Source organism: Symsagittifera roscoffensis, chromosome 8 (genome assembly GCF_963678635.1).
Source record: "Symsagittifera roscoffensis chromosome 8, txSymRosc1.1, whole genome shotgun sequence".
Classification (NCBI taxonomy): Eukaryota; Metazoa; Xenacoelomorpha; order Acoela; family Convolutidae; genus Symsagittifera; species Symsagittifera roscoffensis.
Window position 1 is genome coordinate 47,223,927 of NC_087069.1, and position 21,545 is coordinate 47,245,471.

The window sequence follows — 21,545 nt, forward strand, 5'->3', positions numbered from 1 at the left end:
TTAGAAAAGACCACCGAAAAGTACTGGCTTGGTAGAGACGGTGAAAAGCATGCAAAGCTCTGTTTAGACGTTAGCCAGTCGTCTTAAGACTTAATTTTGTTTTCCGTCGATATGTATCTTCCGGGCGAATGTTACATTGTTTCCGTGTTGATTTGTCATTGTTAGATACTCATCTCAAACCGACTAAATCAGAAAATTGAATTTCGAGAAATGCGAGGCTTAAAGCGAAGATTGATACAGATGATGTGGAAGTTTTTCGACGATCAATTCTCAGAACATAACAAGTGCACATGGGTCCTCTTTGTGACTGCAACATGTGCCGAAATAACGACGAAATTTTGAGAACTTTGGGGATATCATCCCATCAGTATCCTACTCAAATTTCAGAACAACAACAACTAATCTCAAACTATTTAATAAGTTTATCACAACAATTAGGTATAAGAATTTACGAGTTTGACAGGTTTTATTTGTAGCGCCATCTATTCCATATTTATGATCAGCAGTTGCCGCGACAAGAGTAATCTGTAGAAAAAATCCTACTCGTTTTTTGTGCAGATCTCATTGATATAGATTAATAATTGTTATCAATTCTTGCTTTGTTCCAACCATATGAAAAATGTGGAGGAATTTTGTATTGGGGTGTGTTTTATATTTTTTATTGAACCGGTTTGAAATTTTTATTTTTTGTCTTAATTTGAGCGAATAAAGCAAGCTAGCAGGCCTACAATAGCTGATTTATGCCTCATTTAAGACCTTCAATTTTAAGTTTAAGCTAGTAAAACTATTTTTTGAATTTAAAGTATTTTTTAGTTTTTCTAGTAATTTTTCAAAATTTTTGTCCAATTTGCCTATACTACTATGACTATCCAATATGCCTAAATTGTATTTTGCGTCAGATCCTTTGATCACACCAAGCACAAAAAACTACACTAATTTGGAAAAGAAAACTTCCTAAACCGTAGTTTTCTAAAGACCATGGTCGGAACATTCTGTGCAACTTTTAGAGGTAACCGGCTATCCGAGTTCTATTCGACCCTTTTTCATTTGATCTTCTTCTAAATTACTTTAGAATTATAGAGAATCTACCTGGCCGTATAAAATGCAGTATTCTCATGCATACTCGGCACAGAATGATAAAAACTATTTTGATGCGATAATAGAGTTGACGTCCGGAATTTTGTAAGGAAAACTATTTCAGTCAGCAACCGAAGTAGTGGAGAGATGGGTGTTACTATGGTAGGGTGGTTCCTTGAAAAAAACCTGGTCCCTTGCGAGTAAGACACCTAGGGCTCTGAAATCATTTAATACTTGTGATTTTGCAATTCAAAAAGGTGGCGCAGTATATTTTCAAACCAATTTTCTGTTTCGTTACTTCGTAGAACCCTCCCTCTTGACCATTTAAAGTTGGAAAATTCAAAAAACCGCTTTCCTTGAGTTTTGATGACAAATAAGTCAACCCCATTGTGGTTGCTTAACCGTTAAATAAATTGAAGCGAGCATATTTCTTGATATTAACTAGATAGTATGATTAATCTGAACATTTTCTGACAGCATATTTCGGAGGTTTTTGAAATGAATAATCTATGCACAAATCAGTTTTCAAAATTATAACATGCGAAATGCATGCGGGACCTGTCGATCATAGTTACTTTTTCGTGGGACCACTCTATCGGAGTGCGGTCTGTATTTAGACAACCGCGTATTCATACTCGTCAGTAAGCAGACAAATACTAAATTAGCCAATCACAATTCGGCCAAAATTTAAAAGTTTAATTGATGCTTTCAGTGTATGATTTGCGAAGAGAACTCTTTGACAATTCAGGTCGTTTCCAATGCATAGTAAATGCCAGACGATCAACCCTTTGGTGACTCTAGTTTTGAGTAAACCATGGTTTTAGTCTCTTGTGTTCGGTCACAAACACATCCCAAAAGTTTTGAGAAATAAAACAAAAAATTCAAAAATTTTTTGGTATATGAAAAAATGCTTGTCCTAAAATTTCCATAAATGAAAAAATGCTTATATTAGAGTTTTCTTACATTTCTGTATCTATGGAATTTTACAAAATTGTATGATAAGCATTTTTTCAGATATGAAAATTGTATGATAAGCATTTTTGGTCAACCCGGGATTACAGAATAGTCAGATGAGAGTATTGTGCACTAAAGCAATAGACGGAAATAACTTCCGTTAACATAAGCATTTAAAAATATACAACTTGAATTTAATGGTTTAGTTTAGCGCAGTCTTCAGGAACGTCGTTTTTTTTGCTCAAAGCTTTGTGCCAAATTTTTTGGCTTAAGAAATCTACTCAAACCTTTGCTACCTTAGCATTGAGCATAATTAGAGACCGTTTTTTCAATCAAGTGGCATTCTTCTCGTTTTTTATCCGCTAGTTTGTCATCATAAGTGTTACTAAGCTTCGCTTCGCCTCTATGTGATAGCAGCAATAAAATTGAAGTTCAATCTGTATCTGGCAAGCTAGATCATTGACATCTCATTTTGAACGAAAAGCAACCCGTTTTCAGAACGTTTGATTCAGACCTCGAATCAGAAGTTCCCTTAGGTACTACCGTTCCAACACTCTGGATGTTCAAGATTCCAGAGGTAAGAGGAAGGGTCTTTGTGATATACATTAGTGTTCAGTTCATTGGGGATGGACCGTACCCGGCGGTAGTGTAAGACCGGGACAATCCGTGGACCGGCTGAAGCAAGCTTCCTTGCCGAGTCCGAAGATCAAAAATCAGTTTAATATTGGTGCCAGGCAATGCCCAGCATGCCAGATATTAAGCTGACAAGAACAGATACTACACATGATCTTAGCCAAAAGGCCGAGAAGCGATACTATCTACCAAACCATCGACTGCTCTATTCACAGTACCGGACTTAAATCATGAAAAGAGATCTTAAAGGTGGCGATCTCAGTTATCACGAAGTCTAAAAATTGCATTTTTTGAGATTTTCGAGGTCAAAACATTGAAGGGATACAATTATTTTTTGTTGCATTAATCGTTTTCTTACACTGGAAGTCGTTTCAGAAATCCAGTTTTTTTCTCAATTTGAGAATAATTTATACACAGCTTATGCTCAGTTCTGTATGCTATAAGCAAAGATTTAAAACTTGTTAAATGCATTTTATAAAATACAACTCGACTGAGAATTACTAAGACTGCGAGATTTGACGATAAAAGGTAGACTAATAAATGCAATGGTATTCGAGTTGTATGGTCGAGTCAAATTTACGAATTGATAAAACACATAGCGAGTACCACCAACTGATATATACATATTACTTCGGAGATATTTACAAAAGACAGTCACAGCGAATGGTTGGTCGGATTAAATTGACGGATAAAAAGACACAGAGAAAGAAATACTAAAATAGAATAGATAGAGCTATATAATAGTTTTGAAATATACAGCTTGAAAATATATTCCAATGTTGCTCCCTTGAATTGTATAAGCCTTTTCCCAAAGTGTAATAGGTTCGTATTGCAATTTTGAGACTACGCAGAGTTAGTCGGCGGCGGTCCGTATATTGGGAAAATATCGGCTATGGAATTCCATTCGACAAAACTATTCGTTCTAGCAGAAAAGTAATCAAAGAATTGTTAGACATATATTGAAGTTTTCAAATAATTTTTCCATCATTTTAAGCAAGAGCCATAGTTCAAGAGCCATGATCCGTTTTTTCAACGTGGGGGAGTGATTTTTTCGGTTGTGATCAAATTATTAATTGGAGATGTTTACAAGAAATTTGTTTGGATTTCTGTTGATTTTTGTTTTATTCCATCCACACCTTATGGTGTTTTTTCGATAACGTCATGTAGTCGCCTTTAAAAGAAACTAATCATAGTTTTAAGCTTAAGGTTTGTTTTTTTTTGAAATATTATGGCCTAAATAACAAGTTTTTCTTTATATGCAAGTACCACAGAGGGCATGAAGACGTTAACTTGATCCAATTTGCGGCTTCTTATAGCCACTGGCTGATACAAAAATTAGTCGTAGCTGACATTTTCTAAAAAACTGCAATTTTAGAATATACAAACCACCTTTTCTGAGGAGCTCAATTATCTGGGATAATTTCTGTTGATACTGTAATTGTTTTTTTTTCGTGGATTAGATGGAATATTTTCATTTGGCGGTGACCGAAAATGACAAAAATGAGCTGTTATTGCTCTACGATCAATCGTTCTGTAAGTTTCAGTTAAAATTGTCTGATTGTGAGTTAAGATTATATTTCGGAAATTATAGAATAATTTGATTGATCTGTTTTTTTTTAAAGAAAACTTATAAATTTAGCAAACTGGCATAGCTTGTTCGTCATTCTTCAGTCCATTGTTAATTGGCGGTAAGATTTTGAAGTGACTCAGAGTTTGAGGCGTACTGAATGCATCTGCTTGAGTGATGAAAATAGTTCCGCCGTCTTTGATGCTTTCGTCTTCGTTCCCTTCATCAATGGTAGCCAAATCAGAATTTTCCTTAGACTCGATTTTCTCCAATTCTTCATGCTTTAACTCGTCAATTATAGATCCTTGCATCATTCCAGCTAAGAATTTGGACATTTTGCCCAGTGCCAGCTCCATTTCTACCCTGACTTCTTGAAGTTTATCTTCGGCGATGTTTTGTTCACGTTTTATGTCTTCAATTTCAGCGCAGTAGAACAAATTTCGATACTTGAAGAATTCTTTCAGGTTTCTTATGAACCTCTCTTGCAAGAACTCAACTTGACGGAGACATCTTAGAACTTGTTCAAATTCAACTTGTTGTTGATAAACAGAGTTATAATCCGTTTTCATCGCGAAGAGTTGTTGCTTCAGAGCATAATATTCGTCGGCTAAATTTTCGTTTTCCGTAACACGGTTTTCTAGCTCAATTTGCATTCTTATGTGGAAGTTTTTGCGATCTTTGTGCAATGATTTGAAATCATCTTTGCTTTCTTTAAGTCGATCCGACATATCGGCAAGTGATTGTTCTAAACCTTTGATGATTCTCTTTTTTTCGGTGATTTTGATACTCGTTTCTGCAAGTTCAACAGTCAAGTCTTCGATACTATTTTTAGTATTTCTCATAACTTTGTTCAAATGAATTGAACCTAATTTCATTTCTCGGAGTTCTCCGGTCAATTTTTCAGTCGCGTATTCCATTTGATCAAGTTGTTTACTGACCTCTAAATCCTCGGCTTTCAGTTTTTCCAGTTTTGGTTTCAGTTTTGATTTTTTATCGGTTAGTTTTGTTTCCATCTCGTGGTGTTTTTTCTGCAATTCTTCCAAAGCGTCTTTTAGAGTCTGAAGTTGTTTTTGTCGAACTTCATTTTTTTCACGCATTTTTTCCACTTGACCCGTGACCTTGTTAACTGCAGCCTCGACCTCTTCCGCTTTCTTTTCCATTCTTTCCTCCTGTTTTTTCAAATCTAGTTCCAAATTTACCAAATTGTTTTTCTCAGCGTTGATATTTGTTTGAATTTGTCCGCGTTTTGAAACCTCGTCTCGAACTTGCGCGTTTAAACTTTCAACTTGCTCGTCTAAAATTTGTTCACGCTCTTTCGACTTTTCTTCAATTTCAGCGTGTTTTTGAGTCAAAGTTTTGTTATTTAGATCCAATTCGAAAAATAAGTCTCGAATTTTATCTCGTTCGGCTTCAGTTTTCTCGATTTCCTTGTAAAGTCGCTCCATATTTTTACTATCAGCGTCACGTGCAATTTTGTTCTCCTGTATTTGGTTTTCTAAGTCTTGGTTTTCGAATCTGATGTCTCTGCTTTCCGTTTTGAGTTGGCGTTGGCGTCGTTCATTGTTGACGATGTATGCTTCGAGAGTCGCTTTTTCTTGTTCTCGTTTGTTCTGCGCGTCTTCGGATTCTTTCAGTGTCGAATCTCTTTCGGCTAAAAAAAACAGTTTTTTGATACTTTTTTTAAAAAGCAAGAATTTGTGTTGCAAACAGGTACTAGGCTATTCCCCCATAAATATCTTTGTTCGCAGGACTCATTTTCTCAAAGCCTATTTTGGCAGCAACTTTACCGCAACCGACTTATTTTGTAAACATTAGAAATTTAAGTATCTGTGCTATTCGAAGTATGCTTTTATGTTGGTTGTAAGTTTATTAACTCGTTGAAATTTCCTTTGTTTTTTTCTTGTCTTTTTTTTGGAGTTTTATATGTTTTGGGCTATTTGATATCGGCTTATTACTGGCATCGTATTGCAGCGTTAGACGAGCGGAAATTTTTTTTTGTGTATGGGTGTGTTTTGAGGTTGAGAGGAACTTAAGAACTCTTAAAGTTTAAGACTTAGAACTTTTGTCTTTTTGTCTGTTTTTTTTCTTTTTTTTGTCTGTTTTTTTTTTCTTTTTTGGCTGAGTTTATTTCAGCTTATTTTTTATCGGCTTAGTGGCGTCATTTTGCATCGGTCGATGAGCAATATTTTTGCGCCCGCGTGTGTGTGTATGCTGCGGGTGAGGAAGACTTGAGAACTTTTTAATTATTCTTAAATCTTTGATTTTTTTCGTCTTAAAGGGTTTTTGCTAAGGTGTTTTTTTTAGCTTTGTTACAGAGCTGGGTAATTTTTCTTCCTGTGCAAAATTTAATAGCATCAAATGCATTCTAATGTCCTGGTTTGGTTGTTCCAAATCTAGTTGTGTTCATTTTGATAGAGCTAGTTTTCTTGACATGTTTGAGTTTTATTTTGGACTTAGTGGTTCTCTTGTTTTGAAAAACTAATAACCAGTCGATGTTTTTCCAATAATTGGGAGGGGGTATTCACAGAGATCTATTCTTTTTTTTCTAGAATTTTTTAACAACTTGTTTGACGACAGAACCACTGAAAAAATTGTGCTGGCATGCTAGATATCTGCAATTTCAAACTTTTCCTACTAGGTGTCATTACTTGTAACTCTGGCTTAGTAAGTCTTCGTTTTCTTCATACTTTCAACGTTAGTACATATTTTAGTACCTATAATAGAAGCTCTAATTTGTATCTTAAATGTTACAGAATACTCAAAAAACTTTTTGAAGGTCCATTTCAATTTTTGAGGATTTGTGGCTGTTTTTTATACTGCTTTCTTCGCAAGACAAAAGTTATTTTTAATTAACCTAAAATTTTAATTTAGTTAAGTTTTTGTTCCGACTTTCGATACGAAAGTAACGGAATATTTGTGCTCGGGGTGGGTTTTTTTTTTCTTCAGACAAATTTCGACTTTTTAACTAGCCATTTTTGACGGAATTTTTTAATATCATTCAAAAGGTATTGTTGTCCTGAGCTTAAATTTGAAAAGATATTTCACCTGTGATCATTTTTCGTAAAGTTATGAGGGTTTAAAGATTGCCATTTTGGCCATTTTGAACAATTTGTGTCAATTAACGCGCGATATAATTCGCGCTATTAACGCGTAAGCGGAGGTTTAATCCGTCTTATAAATCGTTCCAAATTGGTTGAACGAAGCTTATTTGTCATAATTGATTTGTTACAAGGAACGAAATCTATCTTTTTGTACTTTATATGGCGTGTGGGGGGATGGTTTTCATAAAAAGTTCAAATTTTAGAGAAAAAAAATGTTCATTTTTTTTTATTTCATTTAATTTTTTAAATGTTATTACTGCTGCTCCATAAACCTTAAAAGGCAGTCGGAACATTCAGGGCTTCGCCCTGATACGAGCAGTCTTGTTGTACTTGGTTAAGAAGTTCGTTATTAAGTATTACAGTATTAAGCAGAGATATTGATTTTGACTCAATAGCTATGGAATGTAGTTTAGAGATTTTCTAATTGTGCAATTTTAGGGCTGTGATGAGTTTGAAGTTGCCAGATAATGTTCTTGAAATTATCGGCCAATACCTGGCGAAGGACTTCTTTGATGATGAGTATGATAGATTTCAAAATCGCGATATTGTTTCATTGATGCTGACGTGTAAGAAATTATATGCGATCATGAAACGACTAACATTGAAGTTTGCTATGAAAGATTTTGAGTCCTTGTCATGGGAAAAAATAGCACTCTTTGCAAACAAACCTCAGTGGAAAATAATCAGACTTGAGATGTATTATTGGACCGATGTTTTTAGTTTTATTTTTGAAAAACTGGAAGAATTGGACGCTAATTTATGGGGCCATTTGAAATCAGTTGTTCTGAGAGTTGAAATGCATGATGAATCTATGGACGATGTGTATCAGTATTTTATCGAACTGATTCAGATTTTATCATTGCTAAATAGTGATGTGAAATTTTATATTGTTCACCAAGATATTGATTTTGAATACCCAGAAGATTATTACGACCAACTGTCATTGCTGAATGTTACAAGTTTCCAATTTTTCCATAATAAATTTGTTGATATGCCGCGTAGTTGGCCCGAATATTTTACGAAAGCAGGTAGATTAAACCAACTCATCAATTTTAGCTCTTTTTTTAACGTTTCGTTCGCAAACCACTTGAGTAATTTACGCGAATTAAGGGTTCAGAGTTTGGTTATTCTGGGTACAAAAACGACTTGTAGCCTTCCAAGTCTTCAAAGTTTGAAGATTTCGAACCAAGAGAAATTATGCGAAAATTTCGGAGATTTTATTTCTCAAGTGTTCCCAAATTTGAAATTTCTCTCTGTTTTCGCTGAGTTGCTTCGTGAGCCTGTGGATATCGGCCTGGATAAATTGCCAATTTCCTGTTCAAAATTAGCGATTAACAATGATATGCTAACAGCGAATTCAAAGCTAGACAGCGTTTCTCAACTTTCGCTCCGGTTTCGCCCACATAGCAACTTCGAGTTTACATATCTTGAACAAAATACATTCGCAAATTTAGAAGTCGTGGAGTTATCTCGTTTTTATATGTTTTCCGGAAGTCTACGATTAAATCAAATGCTTGATCTGATAAAAAATGTTCTGGAATGTCAGCCGAAATTGAAGATTTTGATGTTATTTTCTACATTAGACGGGGCCATAGCAGCTCCAGGTCGTAGAGACCGTTTGATTTCGTGGCTTGATGAAATTGAGCCGCTATTCGAATCGAGTGAAATTGAATTAATCAAAGTGGGAAAAAAAAATATTTACATGAAAGATTCGTTGGGGTTCAGAACTGTTGGATTAGCGAAGGAATGGGAAAAGATGGAAACTGATTCTTGGCACATGGAAAGTCGGATTAGTTTTATCAAAGACGACGAATTTACTCCTAGTATCGTTACGAAATTCGCCAAATTGAGCCTTTCTGATGCTGGGAAAACGAAGAAAGCGTTGGAGGCTAATTAGAAGCAGCAGCGACCTTTGCTGCTGAGAAACTCAACCTTAATTTGAATTTGTTTTAAACGCTCGTTTAATTCATTAGCCGATTGTGAGAACTTCAGAAAAATAATATGTCTATTAATTTATAAAATTTATTTGAACAAATGCGAAGTCTGTTAATTCAATCTATAAAAATTATTTGAAAAAATATAAAAATAATTTGAAAAAATGTGAAGTTTGTTAATCTATAGAAAATATTTGGAAAAAATGTGAAATACATTAATCTATTAACTTGATAATCTACCAAGTTCCAGTCACCTAATTGTTTTAAATTTTGAATTTGAGTCTATGTTTTGTTTTTATTTACTTTTATTTTCAAAATGATTGATTTCGATTGTTTGTTTTTCTGTAATTGTTTTTAAAGCCTATGTAAGATAATGAATGATTTGAATAAATTGAATGACTTGAAAAAATGAATGATTTGAATAATTTGAACTAATGAATGATTTGACTAAATGAATTGATATGAATATTTTGAAGAGAATGATCAGAAAATGATGATCGAACAATTAAATTATGAATAGAATGATTCCATAAATTGTTTTCAATTCTCATTCAAGCGCAGAGTTCATTAGAAGTCCTAGTGATAGTTCATGATGAATATCTTCGATGAAGGAGAGATAGCTCGTTATAACTTAAAATAATCAGACTAATAAATTGTTTGCAATATAGATTCCACTCACTGTAAATTTTACTACATTTACAACCAAATGAAATCTCATTGCGAGAACGCCGTGGAATTTTGCAGCCCGTTTTCAGGCGCCTCAATTTGTCTTCTCGACTTTCAAATAATTGACAAGTGCAAATATTTGAAGATTAAAATCTTTTCTGCCGTTTCAAATTGAAAGGCTTGGTTGCACGTAAGTTCGAAGATAAACAAGACTGCTCGTATCAGGGCGAAGCCCTGAAAGTTCCGACTGCCTCTTAAGGTCTATGGAGCAGTAATAACTTGGAAAAATTAAATGTAAAAAATAAAAAAGAATTTTTTTTTTCATTTAAATTTGAGATTTTTCGTGAAAACATCCCCCCACACGCCATATTAAGTACAAAGGGATAGATTTTGCTCCTATTAACAAATCAATTATGGCATATAATCTTCCTTGAACCAATTTAGAACGATTTTAAAGACGGTTTAAATCTCGCTTACGCGTTAATAGCGCGAAAAATATCGCGCGTTAATTGTCCCGAAATGGCAATTTTTAAACCCTCATAACTTTACAAAAAATGATCACAGGTGAAATCTTTTTTTTCAAGTTTAAGCTCAGGAAAATAATGCTTTTCGAATGATGAAAAAAAGTTCCGTCAAACGAAAGCCGGAACAAAGATAAATGATAAGATAAGTTCGGAGATGAAGGCTTTTAGTCAAACAGTTGTGGTTTGTATTCGCAGTAAGTGTTTTTTATCTGCTGTTTTTAATGGGAATTGCAAAAAGCGTGTCATTAAAAATTCCAAAATTGGTTTTCATTAGAAGTTATTGTGATGTTCAGAGGCAAGTTTTGCCATACGAATTGATTTTTTTCAGGCTTGAAAAAGTTTTAAAGCAAATTTGAACAAAAAAAATCGAAAATTTCAGAGCGTCCTTTTTTGAAATCGTTTTTTTTGTCACATACGATGTCTACGAACATTCCACAATAATTTTTTTGGCTTTCATATCTTTTGAGAAAAATGGCTTTTGAGTTTAATAGAAACCCGGATTATATCATTGAACAGACCTGTTAAGGCCTGTTGATAACTCGTCTGTAATTCGCAGAAAAAAACAATTGTCAAATTAGCTTCTTGGTTTACTCAAACAAGTTGAATAACAGCTTTTTTATTTGATAATAAGGTAACTGCTAGGCAATTATTTCGTTTTTGAGTAAACTTGGTGCATTGGGTTTATCAAGCAAACTTGGTAAATTGCGAACCTTTTAAGATCATATTTCTAAGTGCCATATTGAACGAAATGCATACATATATTTGGTCGTGAGGATTTTTGCGTGAAAAGTGGTTCATTTTTTCTCGCTCATTTTTAGGAATGAATCTTTTTTTGATTTCTTAAGTTCAATTGAAAAGAAACAACGCTCTCCAATCACAAAGTTAAAATGGCGCAAAAAGAAAATGGTTTCTCTGATCGCTAGAAAAATTGAATGCATGCAGTAAAACCTGGCTTTTTCATACACGCAAAACTACTTTAAATCGCAATTTGATAAATTGATAGTAGATAACTGCAATCATTTGCTCTGTCGACGTAAAAAAATTGGTTCTTGAAAATGGGACATTAATAGCGTAAAATATTGAGTTTGTGTTAATCCTTCAAAAGGTTCTTTATGTTTCAAGAACGTTTACCTGATGCTTTTTTCATCGAAATTTGAAGGTTGAGTTTAACTTTTTCCATCAAATTTGTTCATTTTTTTTCAGTTTCTTCAAGTTTCTCGATTTTTTTTCAATTTTGTGTCGGCTATGTTTTTTTTTTATTTGAAAAAAGTGTATTATTTTCTTAGGTGTAATTTTTTTGTTATCATTTTTAACAATGATCCAATTAATTGACTTCCTTCTCATTTTTTATTCACTAGCTTGCACCTGTGATTCTTGTCAATCAATTTTTTTTCATCAATTTAACTGTCTGTCGGAACTTTATTTCCTAGGCTTATTTCCTACTTAAGATATTTCCTATGGTACTGGTTTTTTTGCAAAATTATGTAGGTTAAAAATTGCCTGTTTGGGATCATGTATGTATAGAAATTAAATTGACTAAGCTTTAGGGGGAAACCTGATTAATTTCTTTTTGTCTGCTTATTTTTTTCGGTTTCTTTTCCAGAACATGGATTTTTCTTCTGTATTAGGCAATTTTTCCTAAAAATGAAATTTGTTTTGTATTTCTGATTTTGTAAAATTTCCTGTTTATCAAATAATTTGGCTTATTTTATATTGGTTTGGTCGGCTTAAACGGTTGTCTGAAGGGGAAAACTATGTTCTTATGCTTTTGTATTTCAGGAGCAAGACGGTTCGGTTCGAGCATAAATGTCTCTAATTCTCTGTTCTGTTACAAGAATTTTTTTGGGATCGATGAGATTTTGGGATAGTTTTTGGCGTTAAGTGTTGTTGGCTTAATTGCAGCTCGATAAATTTGCCTGAGTGCTTTTTCAATGCAGGTATTGTATGTCTCGGTAGGTTGTCCTCTTGTTGGACATAATTTGAAACAAATGTTGAAACTTCTGCCGATGCAAATTTTTGAGCAGCTTTTTGACTTATTTTTATCAGTCTTATTTTTTATCAGCTAGCTTCTAATGGTATACTTTTAATTATTGTAAGTAAGGTGAAGCTCAACTTCTGTCAGTTTTTTAATCGAAATCTTTTTGATCGATAATAAAAAATCAATTAGAACGATGAGAAGGTTTCGCTCTGATACAAGCTGTCTTGATTGTTTTGTGCGGCAAATTTAATCAATTTTGCTATTTGAAACGTTTTAATTTAATTCATAACTGTAAAAATCATTTCCTACAGCAATTGGGATGTTTCAGCGAAAATCAAAAGAGCCGATAATAAAGCAAAAAGAGCTTATAGTAAGCAGCAAAGAAATAAAAGGAGTCAGTCTTAAGAACGGAACAATTTGCCTACAAAATAAATTACCAGTTCCCTACACTTGCGAGAGCAAGTGTCTTGTAACCGGGAACTAGATTTTTCATCCCGTAAACAACTCTTCTTATACAATTGTAATTGAAATTGATGTTGCTTTATTATCGAACCATCGCAACGTTGAGGCCCAATAGTTTTGAGCTGGAAGTAATGCAGTTTCTTTGGCAACTTATTGTCAGGGGTTTCAGTCCCGGTTAGACTCGTTTTTTTTCCAGTATGAAATTGAAATTTTTTTCTGGGAATTATTGATTTTGGGACTATAGTTAGTCGTCTTCTGTTTGTCGACCTATTTGCCACACTACGCTTGTTTTGTTTTTAACGAATTCCTATTGTAGTCTCAATTGTCGTTGATTAACTCCTGTAGTTTTCAAAGTTAAGCACCTCACTGTAGTTAAGCACCTCACTGTAGTTAAGCACCTCACTGGTATATTTCCGTTTTTTTCGCCTAGAAAGAAATTTTGTTCGGCGCAAGTGTTTCCGGCTTTTGTTTTGTCGGTTTAGTGAACTTATTTTACATCGATTTAAAGATGTAAATTGTTTTTTTTATTAAATCGGTTGTTTGGTAGTTTAAAAGATAGAAGTTAAAATATTTTTGATGTCAACAATTTCTTTTGATATTTTTGTGTTAGTGAACGCTTGAAAAATCGTAAACGCTTGTTTGATGCTAGTGGCTATGTCTTTCACCTGATTTTCTGAGTATTAGTTTTTAGTATATTTCCAAAAAAAAATGTTGATACTTGTTATGACCGCAAAATCCGTTGCCGTTTTTTTGTTCTCGGATCAGTTGGCTTCTAAAGACGTCGTTGGCTTATTGGATGCTCGAACAACACTTAGCTTGAATTTTTCGTATTTCCGAAAAAAATGCTTGATTTTTTCATGACAACAATTTCCTTTGGCTTTTTTGTTTTAGGATCAATTGGCGTCTTACAACGGGTTGTTGGCTTACTGCATGCTTGGAAATTACTAAAACATTGCTTAATGCTTGTGTTTGTATATCTCGTCTGTTTTTTTTAAACTTTCATATTAGAGATTAAACTTTCATAGAGATTAAGGATTTCATATTTCCAAAAAAAATGTTGATCTTTTCAGTTTTTTTATCGATTAAGTTATTTCCAACTCGCAGACTATGTGGTAGCTTGCAATGCTACGCTTTCGTTGCATCGCAAGTGTTTCAAAACTCTGTATAAAAAGCTTTGCCTCTGTATAAAAAGTTTTATCTTAGAAGAACACCAAAAAGGCAAGCCCTATCTACTGTCATATTTGAGCGATGTTTCTGTTTGTTGATATTACCTGTCAACTGCCTGTTGTCTTTCTGCGCCTCCTCCAACTTCTCCTCCAAGTCCCTCACTTTGGCCTCCTGCATCTTCTCGATCTCTTTGATCCTCTCCAACTTCTCAATCTGCTCATCAACCGCTTCCACTGTGTCGCTAATGGCACCTGAAACACGCCAAAAAATGACAGGTAATTGATTTCATCTTTCAAATTAAGTGCGGGTATTTTAAGAGTTGGCTTGAAAATTATGTTGAAAAATAACATGTCTAATTCCTCTGAAGACGTATAGTAGTTGAGTTTAATTTTTTACGGCCATAAACCATGTTTTCGCTGATTTTTGTTCCTTTGAAAAAATAAAATTGGTATGAATTGTAATTGGATCCAGTGTTCATCATGTCTAAAATGAGGTTTTGAAATAGTTTGTGAAAAATGTTAAAAACTTAATTTTGCAAATGATTTTTTAAAGCTTTTCTGCGCTTTTCAGCTTGCGTCCTTTTTTGGGCTAGCTGCCGTGCCATTTTATGTTGTATCGCAAGTGGTGCGAAGCTCCGCTTCGCTTCTGTGCTTCCTCTTTGATAGCAAGAGGGTTGCAACGGGTTACAATGCCGAGTTTTTTTGTGATGTAATTCTTTTTCATTTCAGTTGCAAGTGTTGTTGATTCACAACAAAGTTCTTTAACCCTGGTATAGTAATAGTATTTTATCTTTTCTTTTTTCCTCGCTTAAACTTCCTTCGGCCTAAATAGTTTCGACCTATGTTTTTTAAAATTATTTTGCTTGTTTTTTTTTCGTTCGAAGATCAAAAATTGTTTTTATAATAATCTAGGTCGATAGCGGTGTAAAAGTTCAAAATTTAATCGCTCAAACATTTTTTATAATAAATTCTTTTTTGTAGCATTTTGTGTTTTTTGGCTCAATATGCGTCTATCAACGTGTTGTCGAATTAGTGGCCGCTCGGCGAATACTCATTTCGTAGCATTTTGTGTTTTTTGGCTCAATATGCGTCTATCAACGTGTTGTCGAATTAGTGGCCGCTCGGCGAATACTCAAAGCTTTTTAACTGGTGTTTGCTTTTCTTATCTGTTTAACTTTTTTTTCGATTTGTTATTTTTGTTTGAATATCTATTCGTTGGCTTGCAAAGCTTGCTTGCGTTTATTGCTAGTGATGCGAAACTCCGCTTTGCCTCTGTGTTAGAATTAGGTTAATGCTTAGTAGAAAAACTTCACAAATTGTTTCACATACAGTTTCAAATTAAAATTTTAGTCCACCTGTTTTGAAAATTTTTGATTAATCTTTTAATCTTATTCAAGCGTTCTCTAGCATAAGCTAAAAGTAATGGAACAACAAATTTGCGTCAAATCATAGTTATTTTCACATATGATTTTTTTATGAAAAACGAAATTTCATATCTGAAATAGGTTATTCTGGAAATTATGTCACTAGCTTTTTCTCACACAATCCACAATACAACGCGAGATTGCTGGTACATTTCAGTCAGATTTCTACAAAAAGTTCCCCATAGCTCTTATTTTTGAATTGGTAGTGTTTTAATGGAAGTTACTGAAATATGCGACCAAACTGGGGTTTTAAACATTCGTACATTTTGATACGATGGAAATAAGCGTGCCACACATCAAGAAAATCTAATGAAATTTCGATGACTAGCATTTTTTCATGCTATGAAACTGTAAGACTAGCATTTATTCATAAATTTGTTTTATGAAAATGTATTACTAGCATCTTGTTTTAGAAATCATGGAATGAGTTTGCAATAAAGCTGGGTTGAATAAATAACTTTCTCAATGTAATTTTTGAGCAAAAAAGAAACTCACTTTTTGTGTCTTCGATATTTTTGATGTAGCGTGCATGAAGTTTCTCCGCTTCGCTTAAGTCGTCTCGCGCCTTTTGCAACATCTTTTTCACCCCGTCTATTTCTTTTTTCAAGTAAACTCTCTCTTTGTCCGCTTTTGCTTCGGCTTTATCTGAATCTTGCTCGCTCTTTTCTTGATCTTTCAACGTCTTCATTAATTCAGTTGCTGTTGTGTTATGTGCTTGGAGTAAATTCACTATTACTTGGTTTTCCAATTGTAGTTTTTGGCTCAACTTAGGGTCTGTATCTTGAACGTAAGTTAACTCAGTTTTGAGTTTTTCATTGAGAGTTTGAGCTAGCTGGAGTTTCGCTTTTATACGGGTTTCCTAAAGAATCAAAAGAACAATGAAATATTTACAAAAAACCAAACAAAGCACGAATGAGTGCATTCTGCAGTCTATTATTACTTTGATTTCGGAAATTAAAAGAGAGAAAAATAAATAATTAAAAAAACAGCCTGTCTCAAAAATTTCTATTTTCGTGAGTTGTTTCTTTACCTGTCGGCGTTTGAATGCGACATGCCATTGTAGTTCGACGATGTCCACAGAGCATGCCTCGTGTTCCCGTTGCACTGCAAATGGAAGTTCCTTCAGTCGCTTCTCAACAAAGTCGTCCAGCCGTTTTTGAAGTCTAAAGCAGAGAAAAAATAAGATTTAGCAGAGAAAAAATAAGATTTAGCAGAGAAAAAATAAGAATAAGCAGAGAAAAATAACATATGGAATAAATTATTTCAATGAGTAGAATGAGTGTTTATATTTTGGTTTCCAGATTTGTAAAAATGTTGTGTACAAGAAAAAGTACAAGTCTTGATTACAAGATACTTGATGGTTGTGCAAGTAGCACAGATTGTTCCGACAGATTTTTTTTTGTATTCCATTGTTCAATTGATTTGAAAAGCGGTGTTCTCTTATTTGAATTTTTCCTGGAAAACAATCCTTAATGTTACTCTACAATCATTAAAAAATCTCAATTTCTAATATTATTTTTTGACACAATTTTTGCTTGCTGCAATGTGTGAGAAATTAATTTTTGATGCCAAAAAGAGCAGTTTTGAAATAATTAACTACGTTGAGATTCGTTGACTAAACAATTTGTCATTAGCTAAATAATTCTATTGTTTTTTGTTTTGTTACCTTTGTACTTGTGATCTTTCCCGTTCTAAATCCTCTTTGATCATATGTTTGTCCTGATCCAGTTTCTTCATAATTGAGGCAATCTCAGTCAACACTGAGTGAGCATGCGTTTCAGCATCATCCGCAGTATTGGACGCACCTGAAAGAAAACAAGACTGCTCGTATATCAGGAAAAGCCCTGAATATTCCGACTGTCCCGCAATTCATATCGAATAGTTTTTGGGAAAAGAAAATATTGAAAACTTAAAAATTTTGGACAATATCCAAGTATGAAATGTTGAGTTGTACGAAATTAATACTACCGATTAGCTAGCCTCAATTCAATTTGGAACGATTTTGTTGTGCGGGATAAATCGCCGGTGACAGGACAAAGTATCCCATACGAAAGTCTCCCGTTACAAAATATCCCATACCAATATATCCCAATGGACACAATAGCCCATACCAAAATAGCCCACGTCAACTAAAATATCCCCTAGAGGATTAAAAATTAATTTACGATATAGATTACCAAAGATTGGTGCATATATCTATATCGCAATTAAAAAGAGATTTGATTCAACTGCCTCAATTATTTTGAGACCTCACATAGAGATGGTGCTAATGGTAAAAGACTCTTTTCTACGGATTAAATATTATTTTTCAACCTGTTAATGGAGTCATAATTGAGAAAATTTTGATCATGAAACACAACGCAAAGACACATCATTAAACACATAGCACCATTACAATGAACAACAATATGACAGAATTTATCTACGGTAAAACTCAACAAGGCAAAGCGTTGCTTATCTTGGACGGACACGAGTTCGCTGAAAAGCGAGACACCAAATCTACCAATCACTGGCGTTGTGCAAAATGACGTTCACATAAACGCCCAATGTCTCTAATAACTTGCGATGAAACCATTATTTCGTTCAATCACGAGCACAGCCATGAGTTTAACCCCGGTCGCGTAGAAGCAAGGCAGCTAGTTAGTCAGTTGAAAGAAACAGCAAAGTTGCAAATCAATCCTGTAAACAACCAGTTGATAGCAGCTAGCCTCAAGACTGTGGACAATAATCCGGCAATTCAGCGCTCACTTCCTTCACGTACAGCCCTGACAAGAACCCTCAATAGAAACAAAATGCAAGGACCACTCGAAGTGATTTCATCGACCGACCGTCACTTCGACATTCCCGATAAATATTTGCCTTTTTGTCTACATGATAGCGGAAAAGAAGACAGTGAGCAATTCCTTGTTCTCGGGGACATTGAAAATTCAACTCATACGTTTTTAGAAAAAATTCAGCTTGGTTCTTACAACCAGAAGTTCAATATTCTGAAAGCAACCAGCAGTACCACCAATCAAACCCGTAAAAAGTACCGAGAACTCATTGAAAAAGTCCGAATCATAACTAACTCTTATAAAACTCAGATATTGTAAATTATGTTCAAGCTCTGGCTCATTTAACACTCATCTAGATTTCTTTTTATCAAATTGTCGGCATATTTTTCACAAATCAAGAAATATATTTGATCAAGAGTCATATTCTTTAACCATATTGCCAAGTGAGCTTAGAAAGTCATATCTTTATGCTTTGATAGTTCAAAAGATTGGTAGAATTAAAATGTGCATTGAAATTTTCACGCTTTGAACTGAGTTTGATTTCACGCGTTTTTTCAAAAGTTAGCATTGCTTTGATCGGTTTGTTCAATTTTGGCATCTTGGTTTCAATTCCTTTGATTATTCTATTGCGATATTTTAATTGTTTCCATTCCTCAGATGGGATATTTTAATTAGCGTGGGCTACATCGTCCTGGGCTATTTTTACTTCTGGGATATTTTTGACTGGGATAACTTCGCCTGGGATAAAAAAGGTAAGGGATAAATTGTCATGAAACCAAATCGCCAAGCATTAATAATTCGCGTTACGCTCTCAGCAATATGAACAAATTCTTCCAAGCGCGCATAGTTTATTCCAGAACATGGTCATTTTGGCAATTATTAAACCCCCAGAACTTTACAAAAAATAATCGGAGGTAAAATATCTTTTTAAGTTTGAACTCAGGAAGTCGATATCTTCTGTGGGGTATCAAAAACTTACTATGAAAACTTTTATTTTGATCGGCAAAAATTGACTTAAAAAAATAAACCACACCGAGCTTAAGTATTCCGTTATCTTCGAAATTCAGAACAAATAGGAGTGATAATGTATTAACGGTAACATCCCAAATGGCAGAGTTCCCAAATGAAATAAAAATGAAATTTTTCCCAAATGGCATACATTTCAAGTTTTCATTGTAATTCAAACGTTTTCTATCAATTTCTAATTCTAACTTTTTGGCAGGAACGAAAACTTTTGTCTGAACAAGATTTGGAGTTAATTGCTTCCAAACAAATGTTAAGCAACAAAGTTGTCGGAAAAATTGACTACAAGAAGCTTATCAATAACCGTAAGCGTATGCTTTTCGCTTTTGATAAAAAATTCTACAATTTAAAATTAAGTCAAATTAGGTATTCTAATATGTTTTTTTTAACTAAATTCCTATTTTTGGCAAAATGTTACTAACTTGAAAAGTGTGTCGCAAGTTTTTGCCCTTGTGAATAATTGAATAATTCAAAGTTAAAAGTCTGGATTTATAAAATTAATTATCTTAATAAATGGTAATTTTACCATGTTGATGATGCTCGAGAATCAGCTGCAGCTGGTCAGCATAGTCTTTCGACCGCAACACTCCAGTCGCTGTACTCTTCAGAACCGGATGGGAGGCTCCTGAAATCAAATTAAAGCTGGTTTTTTGAAAATGCTTTGTAATGACGTAGGATTTGTCTGTTTCAATGCAAGGCGAAATCCAAAAACGACATATTTGCTCAAAAACATGACAACGTTTTTTGAGCTGAAAAACGGTTCCTGGCCCAAACAGATTTGCAGTGCTCATCGTAAGCTGCTCAGAGGCATCTCTCGATTTAGACTCTTGCGCTATTGTTTGCTATTGTTTCGCTATTGTTTGAGTGGCGTGTTGTGTTTATCAAATTATTTTCTGTAAAGATAATTTCGCTTGCGATTAGCAAGCGTTGTGTAATCAGATTTTAGACTTTTTTCGTGTTATCAACTAGTTCAACAGAATCACTTGAATCAATTCACCTTTGATTCAATTGAAATCAAAGCTTAATTTGAGCATATGGCGTAAATGTAACTCAACTGCCTATAAAGACAAAAGTGAATGGTTCGAATCCGGCCAGGATCATTTTTTTTTGCAAATGGAAAGTAGTTCGCGAGTTGAAAAATCTTAGTCGGACTTCTGTTTGTCTGCTTGTTTTTTTTTCGGCTGAGTTGACAGAGCAAATTTGCCTGAAGTTTAGACATTTCTTACTTGTATTGGGCTTTTTTGGTAGGCATGAAATTAAGTTCCAAGAAGTTTCCATTTTTTGAAGTTTTTTGCTTCTATTTAAAAAGTTTAGAATTTGTTTTCTTCATAAATTCAAGGTGTGTTCTGTGTATCTAGTGCAGATGTAAGACCATTGCTAGATACGACAAAGCCCGGAAATTCGATTACACCCGGGGTTTTTGCAAACCCTTGGTTGAGGTTGCTGGCTTTTTTCACATAACCATCTTTGTGTTCTCAGGTGTTTTTAAGTTTTTTGTTTTTTTTCCTCACAAACTCAGCTACCACAAATAAAAGTCTACCACAAATTTTCTATTTTTTTAATGAATATGTTCGTAGCATCTTGTGCTGCTAGCTTAGCAACCGGCTATCCTTGTTTTCTTATGGAAGCGCTAGAGTTGCCTTTTCAAATTATTAATTGATTTTAAAATGACGAGCAATTAAAAAAATTAATACCTGGAATGCTGCTGACATCAGATGACGCGTCATCATCATCATTCAAAGTATGTCTGGCGCCGTAGTACACATTCATACCATTATAGTCGTCGTCTCCATCATTGCCAGAAAACAGGACTTGTGGCAGCTTTTGGGTTGCAATTTGAGTCGATAATGAAGGCTGGCTGTAATCCGATTGATGGCTGAACTTAACATCTACTTCCATGGTTTAATGTTAGTTATAACCAGATTGATTTTTAAAAAATCAAAATTTTACAATATGTAAGTTTTTTTCTGAAATAGAAAAACTGGCTTAACGAAATTTTAGTCGGTCAGTTTAGGCTCAAACAATTAATGAAACAGCTATTTTTTCTTCAGTTTTAAAAATTAAGCTGATAAATTTGAGGTTCAGGTGCATTTGATATGTAAAAATCTGTAGCTTGCGTTTATTTTAATAACTGGATTTGTGCGAAACGCACGTGCCGGTTTGTATTACAGCTTTCTATTTTGATTAGTCGTTTTATCTTCGTTTTGTGGTACTTCGCTTCAGCCGTAAAAATTATTCTGTATTTTTACGCTTTTATAATGC

The 21,545-nt window shown here is 34.1% G+C and overlaps 1 protein-coding gene and 1 non-coding gene across 2 annotated transcripts; both read right to left on the reverse strand.

The window, feature by feature from the left end:
• Window positions 1-2,652: 2,652 nt before the first annotated feature.
• Window positions 2,653-2,844, reverse strand: LOC134853732 (U2 spliceosomal RNA). Its single transcript, XR_010164367.1, has one exon. It is a non-coding gene; the product is annotated as a U2 spliceosomal RNA (small nuclear RNA).
• A 1,378-nt stretch (window positions 2,845-4,222) lies between these two features.
• LOC134853376 (coiled-coil domain-containing protein 178-like) lies at window positions 4,223-21,456 on the reverse strand. Its single transcript, XM_063869360.1, has 7 exons — window positions 20,978-21,456; window positions 19,810-19,908; window positions 17,153-17,291; window positions 16,517-16,649; window positions 15,982-16,345; window positions 14,168-14,314; window positions 4,223-5,882 (listed from the first exon to the last, which is right to left on the reverse strand). The coding sequence occupies exons 1-7, from the start codon at window positions 21,180-21,182 to the stop codon at window positions 4,300-4,302; spliced, it is 2,670 nt and encodes an 889-aa protein (XP_063725430.1). The 5' UTR covers window positions 21,183-21,456; the 3' UTR covers window positions 4,223-4,299.
• Between the last annotated feature and the right edge of the window lie 89 nt (window positions 21,457-21,545).

Excerpts from the sequence above, each read along its gene's own strand:
- LOC134853376 (XM_063869360.1), bottom strand. The coding sequence starts at position 21,182 with ATGGAAGTAGATGTTAAGTTCAGCCATCAATCGGATTACAGCCAGCCT. Across the intron at positions 19,909-20,977 it reads TGATGTCAGCAGCATTCCAG|GAGCCTCCCATCCGGTTCTG; the intron begins GTATTAATTTTT and ends ATTTGATTTCAG. Across the intron at positions 5,883-14,167 it reads AGACAACAGGCAGTTGACAG|CCGAAAGAGATTCGACACTG; the intron begins GTAATATCAACA and ends TGTTTTTTTTAG.